The sequence below is a fragment of the Pituophis catenifer genome, unplaced genomic scaffold (assembly GCF_029215685.1).
Source record: "Pituophis catenifer annectens isolate HBS135680 unplaced genomic scaffold, rPitCat1.0.hap2 SCAF_2, whole genome shotgun sequence".
Classification (NCBI taxonomy): domain Eukaryota; kingdom Metazoa; phylum Chordata; class Lepidosauria; order Squamata; family Colubridae; genus Pituophis; species Pituophis catenifer.
The window spans coordinates 230,909,391-230,922,177 of NW_027256882.1; the positions used below are offsets into that span (position 1 = coordinate 230,909,391).

General features: G+C 35.7%; 1 protein-coding gene across 1 annotated transcript in view; it reads left to right on the plus strand.

The window, feature by feature from the left end:
• Positions 1-12,787, plus strand: part of LOC139313198 (transducin-like enhancer protein 4) — a 164,141-nt gene that overhangs the window by 137,239 nt on the left and 14,115 nt on the right. Inside the window, exons 10-14 of the mRNA XM_070938651.1 lie at positions 5,924-6,043; positions 7,209-7,262; positions 7,766-7,918; positions 10,305-10,437; positions 12,242-12,435. Coding sequence (XP_070794752.1) covers positions 5,924-6,043; positions 7,209-7,262; positions 7,766-7,918; positions 10,305-10,437; positions 12,242-12,435 — 654 coding nt within the window. The remainder of the gene's footprint in view (positions 1-5,923; positions 6,044-7,208; positions 7,263-7,765; positions 7,919-10,304; positions 10,438-12,241; positions 12,436-12,787) is intronic.

A 12,787-nucleotide genomic window follows, 5' to 3' on the forward strand; every position in this document is an offset into this window, starting at 1 on the left:
GGGTAATAATAATTTTTGGCTTGTTCAAGTGATCTGAAGGACTAATTATTGCAAGCAGACAGGACATCGATGCTTGCCCTCATGCTGATGAGATATTTATGACTTTCTAAGAGAGGTTCTATCACCTTGTTAATGATCAGGAAAAATGAGCACAGTCATAATGGGACTTGTTACCATCAATGTGCTGAAATCTAAAATTATGTTAACAGACAGTGTACCAACTCCATTCATAGGTCCGATTAGTACCATCCTGTAGATCACATTTACATCCACCCTAATTGGTGGTATTGCACTCTCACTATGCTGGGTCAGTGTGAACATTTCTAAATGAAGTAGTTCCTCTTATAATACGCTTAACGTATCGTAGAAATCAAGTGCCTTAGCAAGGGACTGGATTGGCTATAGAGATATCATGTGGATGGAAATGTCATTTATTTATTTTTTAATTTATTATTAAACTTGCTGTGCTGTCCATCTCGCTGAGTTAACTCTAGGTGGCTTGCAGCCGTAAGTCATTAAATAGTCCTGACATAATTATTGTAACTCTGATGATAAAGAAAACACACTAAAAAATGCTTAGTCTTATCAAACTAGGTAGAAAAAAACCCTCTAAATGTAGCTATTGGTATCTGTAGTATTAGCTAATAACCCACTGTAATTTCATGTATGCTTTTAAAAAGATGTGTGTCTTAATCTTTGATTAAGATTTCCGGGTAATGAGTATGGAACATTCATATAAGAAATTAAATCTCCATAAAGGATGAAGGAAGTAATTTGACTCTTAGATTGACCCAAGACCAATTGTTTTGTCCGATTGCCTTTGCCAGACCTAATTGCAAAAGTCCTATTGCCTTTGCTAGACTTAATTGCACGTTTGATATGAAAACAAAATTAGGAAGATGATATGGGTGCTTCTTTCAGGAAATGTGAAATATAAAAATGGGGGGGGAGAAATGGGATTTGTACTTAAACCATAGGTCTGCTAGCAGCATACTACATGATCTTTGCTAATTCAATTCTTTTAGTAATTAATTCATATCCCACCAGCAGCATATAGAAAGCATTTTAAAATAACAATACAAAGATATTTCTGTGTTTTCAAACAACGGAAAACAGTTCTTGTCATGGCAGTGCATTTAATTAATCATATTGCAATAATTAAAGGAATGTGGAAACTTCTCAGAATGTTTAAGCTTAGCCTATGAAGTTAAAAATTATGTTGTAGGTAGAAGCAAGTAATACTGTGTACTATATCAATGGTCAAAATCTAATTCATTTTAAAAATGATTTTTAAATGGAAAAACACGTGTATTTACAGAAATTCCAGCACACTATAAAAAATCAGTAATTTTTCAATATGGAACAAAATGTTAGTCCTAAAATAAAGATATATGACACTTTCTATCGTTGTGTATTTTACTACAATTTCTTGTATTTGGAACATGATGTCTATATATTTTTTTCAATATTTGAGTTTTCACTCACCTTATATTTAAAAAATGAGAATTTGCTACTTCAGATTCATTCTGTTGTATCAACCAGATCTGAAACCAGCCAGTTTCATATTAAGTTACAATAGAGTATAGTATATGAACCTTCTTCCATGGAATTAATAAAACAGAGAGTGAGAGTTGCATTTACAATCAAAATTTTCTGTCCCACTTTTTTTTCAGGAAATCAAAGTAGTATTCATAACATTACCTTCTTATAACCTTTTTGTCCCTCACACTTACTTTTCAAAGAAATATAGTGATGGTTTAAGGTTAAAATGTAATAGGTTTTCATGCCAGATTTGGACTGGATCACACCAGCCTTAGTTCATTCTAAACAATACAGTTACTGTAATTTATTTTGGGGTAACTTATCTAGTGCTGGCTGTGTCTAGGAGGTGTCATTTTGGTGACTGAAACTGAAACAGATGTGTTGTTCACCCAATTCAAATATACACTGTCCAAATCTACACTGTCCAATAACGTTTTCCTTCTTACTATTTCCAATTTTGACAATTCTGGTCTCTAATCACAAGCAGCACATCTTGGTTAGTTGTTCTGTCAATTTCAGACTGAATTTAAGTAACTTTAAAACATTTTTTTCTTCTGTATCAGTGGTCAGAGGAAAACCTTGGATAATTGTTACACAAAAATGATCTTCTGACTGAAAGTGTCCAGTTCCAGTCCATTTCAAATTGCTGATGCCGAAAATGTCATTAATTCATTTCTTCTTCCGCTGTGTTGAACTTTCTCATATTCCCACTCTGTTTCTGTTTTTGCAGCTTCAGATTTTTATTTCTCAAATGGCACATCAGCAACTAGATGTTGGAAAGAGGTTAATTTGACCCTGTCATAAACTTCATCAAAAGATCCTTAATTCTTCTTCTGCAACATATTGAACTCCATCTGACTCTGGAACCTATAATCCAGCATCTGGACCCACAATCACAATTGAGCCCAAAATTTCTATTGCTAACCGAGACATTTGTTAAGAGACTTTGCTCCATTTTACGAGCTTTCTTGCATCAGTTATTAAGTGAATCACTGCAGTTCTTAAATTAGTAACATGGTTGTTAAGTGGATTTGGTTTCCCCATTGACTTTGCTTGTCAGAAGATCGCAAAAGGGGATCACATGATCCCAGAACACTGTAGCCATTATAAATATGTGTCACTTGCCAAGCATCCAAATTTTGATGATGTGACCACGGAGATGCTGCAATGGTCATAAGTGTGAAAAATGGTCATAAATCACTACAGTGCCACTGTAACTTTGAACGGTGACTAAATGAACTGTTGTAAGTCGAGGACTATCTTTATATTGTCAGTCACTTCATACTGTCTACCCATATGGTTCTCTTGCTAAAATATAGGAGTGGTTTAGCATTGCTTTGCCCTGTATTTAAAATTAGCTCCTGTGTATCTGGAAACAACATTATTTTCACTACAGTATTAAATTGTAGCCTGACAAGTAGAATTCATGATTCCGGAACTAGTGTGGCTATCCTTCCTGTCAATAATTGATGTCACTCAGGTTTCTTGATATAACTTCATCCCTACTGCATAGAGAAATCAAGTGGAGGCACAAAACTCCATTTGTGCAGATTGCAGCATAAATGATTTATTGAAGCCTATACACAAGTATCTGCTCAACTAACCATCAGCGCTAAACTAGTGCTAGATTAAGATCGAGGGAATTCAAGGGGGCTGGATGTGGTTCTCTTCTGGCAATGCAAGGACTCTAAACCTGGAAAGTTTAAGACTTGGCTGGCTGGCTGAGGAATTCTGGGAGTTGGTCCATGAGTCTTAAAGTTGCCAAATTTGGAGACCCCTGCTCTAAACTGATGATGTGTTTTACTCCACATTCTCTTCCCCCCAGCTCTACCGCTCTTCTCCTATTTGTGTGCCATGTCTTAGAAACAAAAAAATAAAAAATAAAAATGGTAATGATATAATTGTCATACTACTTCTCTCAAAATTCAAATGCACGCAATCTTCTCTTAGACACTCCCAGCCTGGCTTTCTGAACTCATCAGAAAGCTAATATGCTCATTTTAAAATGATTTTCTTTTTCTCAGAACTGTCTCTCTCTGCTTATTATACTCTGATATCAAGGTCAGGCTTCAGGTACCATAACAAGAGCACTCCTTGCAAATACATATTTGTCTACACATGTTCCAAATTGTTAAGCTACTGAGCAGCATAGATTGGCACAGTGTGCAGCTCATCCTTTAAACAGCTAATCATAATTAGCTACTTTATCACACTAGTAGGGTGTTCTAAATTATAATTTTATTAAGCACCACAATCAGAGATCGCAACACTCTTTGTAGCAATGAAGCTAACTAGATTGAGAAAAATATATCTATGTTATTTCAAATTTATGAAAATAAATACTTGGGTTGAAATCAGAGTGGTAGTTTACTCTTGGCTCTTAAACCATCATTCTAATTGTCATTCAGTAATTAGTTTTCTCCTTTATTGCAGCCAATTACAAAGGGAAAGAGAGAGATGAGTCATAGTGAATTGAATTCAAATTATAATCTGTCTTCTCTCCATTTGTACAATGAATATAAATGGAGCAAGGGTATTTTTAAGACATGCATAAGACAATTTGCATAAAGATGTGTAAAAAAACTACAGATTTTAATAGCACTGGGATAGAAGGAACTGGCCCTGCTTCTAAATGTTTCTTCTTATAGATAAAGGAAGCTTAAAACATCTTTCTATTGATCCCTTCTTTAATCAAACTCTCTCAATATAATATTAAGAAATAACAAGGATGGGGGAAATAAAGCTATTATCTAGGAATGGAAAATGGAATATACATAAATCATACTTATTAAGAGGTACGCCAAAATTGTATGTTTCTGATGTAATTTTTATGGTCCAATCTATGTTTTTATTTACGTTACGTTACTGGTGCAGCCTAGGACCAGACCACTTGGAAATCGCTTCTGTCAACTAATGCTAAAACATGAATCATAGGATATATATTCAGATACACACTTTCTGTATCCATCTCATGTTTCTTTGCACAAACAATACATTGTTAGTGTTTAGTTTTTGATATCTTTGTTGCAAAGTTTGAACAGGCATGATATTCTTACATGAAGGAAATGTAATCAAGGACTTGGAACACAAAAAGTTGCAAAAAATATTGACTGCATCATTTTCTTCCACCAATCTAATGTTAGTTATGTCCTTACTTTTTAATTATTCAGAAATTATTCACTAATAACTATAAAGTTAATTTTGGCTGAGTTAAACAGATTGTTTTGTATTTCTACATTGGAGGATGTCTATCACGTACTGTTCTCTGTTTTATGAAGTGCAGAGTGCAGAATAATGCAATTAAGTTAGAAGAAGGAACAGTTTCACCATGAAACCAATTTGTTTAGAGAGGAGGGGTTCACTCCTTTCACTAGAAGGTCATGGAAAAGGTAGATAGATAGTCACCTCTTAGCGAGGCTTTAATTTTGATTCCATTCCACTGAGTGAAGGATCTGAAATGGTGCTTTGCAACCCAATGAATCTCTGATTAATTGTTTTTCAGTAATCCACGTCAGAGTAGAAGTGGTCCTTTTTTAACAAATATAAGTTCCAATTCTTTCTTTATTTCCTTCATACGTGTCCTGAATCTTGCAGAAAAATTACTAATGCTAGTATGGTATTATTATGATATAGTTTGCTGGATAGTTTGTGTATGTGCTTGTGTGCGTTTGTGGGTCTATAAGCATTTCAGTGTGGGGTTTTGGCTGGGGGGGGGGATTGTGTGTGTATGTATTGTGGCACTAACTTTTGTGCAGCATTCACACATCAGAGGAAATAGTGTTTTCTCTCAGATTTTGTACTGAAACCAAAACACAAAATACCTGCACCAGTACATGGATCTGCTGGGGCAGAAGTACCCCAGCTTTATCTTTCATGTAACAAACTGAAAAGTGGCTACTTGAAAAGTAACTAGCCTAGTTTTTTTTCCATTGACATCAGAAAACTATGATGCCTATTAGGAATTGCATCCTCTGGGGACTCTAGTAACCGGTCTTACTAGCTTATTGCAAAGATAACCTGGAAACGTTTCCTTTCAGAGATCTGTTCACAAGAAATGGTTCCACTTTGCCATGTTGTGTTGCAGGTCTACTTTTCAAGTAATGTAAGCACGCCAGCAGCCTATTCCTTTCAATAAAAGTCAGATGGCTCTGTTGGTAACTGCAACCTGATTCTGAAGTGGTAGACTAGCATTTTAGTTGCTGCTGTGTTGATCCAGGAGCAGCTCTCATGGAGAGATCATTTATATCTGCTTATCTTAGAAAGGCGTAGATTGCTCTGTCCATGCTGGCATAGCTTTTGTTCTCTCATCGGGGTGTGATATAAGCAAAGCTGGAAGACTGGGCCATCAGTCATCTTTCCTTCTCTTTCCCTCTCATTTTAGAGCTCATCTGTATCTCCATCAGCAAGTTTTAGAGCCTCCGAGAAGCACAGAAACTCAACAGATTACTCTTCTGAAAGTAAAAAACAGAAGACAGAAGAAAAAGAGATAGCAACTCGTTATGTGAGTGAAACCATGTACAGTATATTTTTCCCTATTATTTGTTATTTTATACTGCCGATAAGGATGCACCAATTTCACCCCCAAAGAGTTTTAGGCTGTTCTGTACAGTCACAAAGGGATCCTGTCTTTTGTCTCCAAAAACCCTTCTCAGCTGAACTTAGGTCAGGAAAAAGAAAATATAACAAGCTTGGCTTTCCTCCTCAACACAGATGCCTTCCATGTTGAAAAAATATGCCAAAATGGAAATGGTACCATCTCCCAGTACTCTCTTCGACAAATATGCAAACTTTCCTAAAGCTGTTGCATTTCTTTTATACACCTTAAATTTATATTCTGCCTTTCTGTTTAAGCGAGCAGTTATTTTTTAAAAAATAACAAAAACCTGATATTAAAAGTATCCCACAATTAACAGACTAAAATAAATGTATATTTACTGATCTTCTAAATGTTGGGGCTAATTTTTATAATTTTTTTTTAAAATGCCAAATGCATTTCTCAAGAAAATTGTTCTATAACCTAGGAGTGATGCAATAGGAAGTCCTCTCCCGCACACCAGATAGACAAGCTTTTTTCTATCCAGAAAGGTCTTTCTGCAGATATCAACATTCAGAGAAGTTTGCGATGAGAGAGGTAATCTCTCAGATAATCAGGTTTTAAAGTGTTTAGCCAATACCAACATGTTTACGTCTGCCAAACAAGTAAATATTTTGTTATAATATAAGCACTGACTGATTCCTGTTCTTTACTCAGTTATCTATTCAGATCCTGCATTTGCAACATCCAGTTGCAACTTCCAGAAACATAACATGCTAAATTAGAAAGGGAGGGATACTCATTGCCAGCTTAAAATTCCTGACGAGCAATCTGATGAGATTGGTGTTCCCAAGCTCCTTTTTTATAAGCTCATCCAAATTTTGATTCATCGTCTAGTCTGTATTACTCCAGAAGCAATGATCTACTAACCGAATATTTAAAAATATAACTGTGGCTTGTTGTATTACAGCCCAAGGGCAGCTATATGGATTAAAATGAGTTTTAAAAAGTCCCAACTGATGTTGTTCCCCATTTTGCATTGCATTTCTAGAGCTTTTGATATTTAAATGAAAAGTATAGTTTTGACAAGCAAGTGTTTTTGGGTACTTAGCTGTTTTCTTCTTCAATGCAGGATAGTGATGGTGAAAAAAGTGATGATAACTTGGTGGTTGATGTATCCAATGAGGTATGTGCAACTTTACTTTGGGAGGCATAATTTATTGCATGTATTCCTCAGGTAACATTGAGGATGCTTAGAAAATGGGGGAGTGCTACACTGCAGGTGGCCTATACACTAATAGCAGATCCTACTTCACTCCCTGCATACCTTGTTTCCCCCCCCCCCCATCTTTTTACCATCACTAAACTTTTATTGCTACATATATTTTTATGGTTTACTGCTTTTAACTTTGTAAGCCACCCAGACTCACCTTGTCTGAGATTGGTGGTGAATCAATATAACAAATAAAATATAAAAATAGTTTTGCTTTGCTGTAGTAAAAAGGTATCATTGTATTAATCCATATCTTGAGATGGAAGTATGATTTCTTTGTGAATAATGATTTATGCAGGCAGGAAAATATAGTATACCATTCATGAACTTCACTATGGGATGCAATCACAAAAGAGCCATAAGTTATTCACTGGAACAAGTAGGAGACCTTGATAATCATTACGCTTCTTTTTTAGGATCCGTCATCTCCACGAGGAAGCCCAGCACATTCTCCAAGGGAGAACGGCTTGGACAAGGCTCGCCTACTCAAGAAAGATGCACCAATTAGCCCAGCCTCAATAGCATCTTCAAGCAGCACTCCTTCTTCCAAATCCAAAGAACTTAGCCTTGTAAGTGACTGTACAATCCACATTCATCTTCATAACTGTGTGTGCACTGTTGGGTATCTAACTTGAGGTGGAAGATAATGAGATGTGTCGCAGTAGTACATCATAATATAACACTAAGTTCAATATATTTCTACCCAAAAAATATATTTTGCACCTCAGGATCTTTTGGAGTGATAGAAAGTATTTATTCAGCTATCCAGGTCTGAAAATAATGTATCTATCTTTTATTGTATTTTTTTCCTGTCAGGAAGCTTGCTATTCTGTGAATAAATAAGAGTACACAGGGGTTCTTTGAACCTTATTTTATTTTATTTTGAAATGACAATTTACAGTAATTTTAGCTTCCTGCTTGGTTGTGAGTTGGTTCTTGGCTTTATTTGTGTTACTTGGCTATATTCAGCTACAGTCATATTCTGCCTAAGAAATAATATGTCATTTACAATAGCCTTTCTTTTCTTGCACAAGTCACAATTTAGAGAAAGGCTGCTTGCAAACTGAGAACAGTACTGACTTCCTTTGATTGATATTCTGTGTATGTATATGAACTTGCATGAGAGCGACTAGTTGTTTTTCTAGGATCTCGATCTGCTACAATTTCCTCACAACTAGTCTCTTCACCTAAGATTTTCACATGAATATTTAAGACTGAGGCGTGCAATTTAGTGGCAGTTTTTAAAGTCTTTTGGTGGCAGTTTTTAAAGATGTTTGGAGGATCATATGTAATTTTGATGTTACAAAATTGTCACACTAAGGAGGTTCAAACATAAATTTCAGGTAGCATTCAACTTTTTTTTTTTTTTTTGAACCTGTAACACGCTTAATTATTAAAGGAACTTCTCCAAGTCACGTTTAACTCTTAATAACACAAAGGATACAACCCTGTTTTTCTGTAATTATGCAGAAATGTCTTGCTGTTGTCATCTTCTGGCATATACTTCAAATAATGCTTGTTACATGAATTTTGGTAATCCAGCATTTTCAAATTTGACCCAATAATATTTTGCTTGAAAATTGAGTTAATAATAGAAGAAAGCTGGTTTTGTGTAGAGGTTAAGATACCAAGTTAGAAATTGAAAGAATGTAAGATCTGATCCTGCACTAGGCACAAAGCCAGTTTGGGTGATTGTGGGCCAGCCACTCTTTCTCAGCCCTAGGAAAGAGACAATGGTAAACTACTTCCAAAAAACCTTGCCAAGGAAACTGCAGGGACTTGTCTAGGCAGTCGCCAGTAATCCCCCTGCCACCCCCTAAAAAAAGAGTATAGGGCTGGTGGTCTCAACCAGGAGATAAGCAACACTGTTGCAATTTCAGGAAATTAATAGGATAGACTTAGTCAAATCACTAAAATCCTTAACTTTTTCTAAGGTTAGACTATTTTTTTCTTACAAATTCAAAAATACAGAAGATGGATTCCTATTTAATGTAAAGAAAAAATTCAACTCTAATAAAAAGAGTTGACTATAAACATAGTATATACCGTAATTAGGAAGATTGTTAAACTTCTTTCTGCTGAACAATTTCAAGCAGAGGTTGGATATCCATCCAGCAGGGATGCCTTCATTTAACTGCTACGTGGAGCTTTAAAGGCGTCTTCCAATTCTGTGATTCTATGTCTCATTTTATTCAGTTTTAGATAGGCTCTAGGTAAATATGCATAATCTGCGAAGCAAATATGCAAAGGAATTGTGACAATCTAAGGAACTGAAGTAATCTAATACAGGAGTTTTAAAGGTATTGCTTGTTTTGGTTATGTTGTGTGGTTATAATACCATGTTCTAGTTTATAAATTAGGTAAAGGGATTTTTCACATTCTGAGTATTTAGAAAAAGCTGATGTTTGAATATTATTAGTTTCATATTACATGTTAACAGTAAATAAGACTGAATTCTCATGAGCGTAATATGCCATTAATATTTTGCAGATTTAGATTCAAACAACCACTGCTATTTCTCAATACTGTCTCAGCTTCTATCATTCAATTTGCTTGAACTCTATTGTTAGCACAACCAACTGCAGGTTGGACTGCTATTGGATAATACAATATCCTGCATTTTGTTAAATGAAATATTGTTTGCTCTGTTCTGTTCTTTAAGTGAAATATTGTTCGTTAGTTCTGTTCTTTATTCTGTTCTTTGGGCAATCATTCAACTTGGCATGTTCTGGATGGCGAGTGGCAAGGAAATGTATGAAATAACAAAATTCTTTGGTTCAAATAATACAATGGTTTAGTATTCATTATAATAGCCAAAGAAATGCTACATCATACATGTGTTCCCTGTTTTAATGCCTACTAAAAAGTACACCAATGTAGATCTCAATAAAATCAACTTGTGCAAGTTTCATTCACTGTGATTTTTTGCATAAAATCTGCTTCTTTCCATATCAGAATGAGAAATCCACCACCCCTGTGTCTAAATCAAATACCCCAACTCCACGTACTGATGCTCCAACACCCGGAAGCAATTCTACACCTGGATTAAGGCCTGTTCCTGGAAAGCCACCAGGAGTTGATCCATTAGGTTAGTAAATGTAATTGGAGAGGGGAAAGGGTAGATTTGTCTGTCAAGTATATGCTGCGTGTTGCATGCACACAACTGTAGAGTATTGAATGTAGATCTAGGGTCAGATTTTATGTCTTCCTTAGATTTGCTACCTCATCTTGGGCAAGTCTCATCTGGTTTTTCTAGTCTGACATTGTCCAAATGGGCTGATCTACAACTTCTGTAATCTGTAATCAGCATAGCTAACTACCATTATGATTGAAGATTATATGAGCTGTAACGCAACACATTGGAGGGAATCCGATTGGGGAGGAGTGAAATACACCTAGACAGGGATATTTCTTACAAACTTGTTCAAAAACAGGATTAGTCTTTCTACTCCACATTATAGGAGAAAAATTGTGTCTGAATAACTCTGTGTAAAAAAACAACGTGCTATTTGCACTCAACATAGGAAATGTCTGTAGACTTTTTTTTTTTTCAAAGGGCACCTGGACTGTTTTTTATTTGAGGAAGAAGACATTTTGCTTCTTACACAACTGATGAAGCTTCTTGGATAACAAGCAAAACATCTTCTTCTTCCTCAAATAAAAAACAGTCCAGTTGCCTTTTGAAAAAAAATAAAAAGCACATTTGAGTCAACATTTCTTTTGTTTATGAATATGACATTTTTAATTGGAAGGATAAACTCCAATATTGTTAGCAATATGTATGATTTCAGGGAAGAAAGCTAATAGGATGCGTGAAAGTCCTTAAAAAGGATCTATATGTTTAAATTAAAAAATCCAAGGGAAAAAATAGGAGTCAGTCTAGCTGCGTTATTTTAGGATGTGCTATCTGAAAATAGAATAAAACAAACTATACCTCAAGAAAATACCAGATACCTCACAGCACAAAGGTGTCAGAAGGACTACTGAGAATGTATGTTGAGATTAGTGTAGGTTGTTGAGAACTACAAAAGAAATGTTTAAAAAGGGGGGGGGAGTCAATTTATTTGAAAAAGAAAAAGAAAAGAAAAAAATCAGTGTACCAACTACTCAATGTTAAAATACTAACAGGTAATGAAATATGGCTCTTTTTCTTCTGCCAAGAAAAATGTGTCCCATTTAGCAGTGGTCAAAGGATTGATAGGGATTTGGGAAACCTCATCTTAAAAAAGGGTTCAAAGAAAGTTTAAAAAAGAGTAACAAAAAGGATCAAAAGCCTGGAAATTAAGCCATTTAATAAGAAAGGGAGAAAATGAGTATCTTCAGTTTTGAAAAGACCAAGCAGGAATATGTTATCATTCTTTTCATTCCTAAAAGAATGTTACATTAAATAGCACCAGGTCTGATTGATGATGAAATTATAGTTTTTAGTTACAAGAAGACAGATATCAGTCGAATGTAAGATAATACTTTTTAACAGAAAAAGCAAGTCAATAGGGGAAACCGTTGACTAGGGAGGTGGTGAACTTCATTCTTCTGCATAGGTAGAAGACTAGATAGCCGCCGGGCAGGGATTTCTTCATTTGAATTCCTCCACTGAACTGAAATAGCTTCTTCCAGTTCCGTGATCCTAGGTCCAATTCCTTCAATTTTATTTGGGACCTCTTCAATCATGGAGAACTTGGGAAGAATCTCTTTGAGTAAATTTGCAAAGGAATTATGACACTCTATTTTAGCCCTCTAAAAACTGAGATAATCCAGTACAGGATCCTTGTAATGTACAGCTTGTTTTTCTTTTCTTACCCACCTGAATTTCCCTTTCCTCAGTCCAGCATTTTCTTATGATATGATTTCTAAATAGTCTTTCCTTTTCTCCCGTTTCTTAATTTTTGTAGCTTCAGGATTAAGAACACCCATGGCAGTCCCATGCCCTTATCCTGCCCCGTTTGGAATAGTACCCCATGCTGGAATGAATGGTGAACTGACCAGTCCTGGAGCCGCATATGCGGGTTTGCATAACATCTCTCCTCAGATGAGTGCAGCAGCCGCAGCTGCCGCTGCTGCAGCCGCCTATGGAAGATCTCCAGTGGTACGTTTCATGCATATTATACAATAGTAAAAGGTGATTATGCTGGGAGGAGCTTGTTTTCAATAAGATGGTGGCTTATAAAGACTTCACTGTTTGCTGGGTTAAAATTGAAGTGTTCATTGAGAAATGGGATTTACTTAAGATAATGGTTGCTGATAGTATTTTTTGTGTTAGAGACAATCTATACCATGGAGGACACTGGACATTATAATGACTTAATTCCAGTGACTGCAATTCAGAAGTATTTGTCTATTTCTCTGCCGGGCAATACATTGTGATTGCATGAGTTACCACTTGTCAACCTTTGTGCTTATCTAGGGACTGATTAAGGGGGGTGGGGATGGGGGGAAAA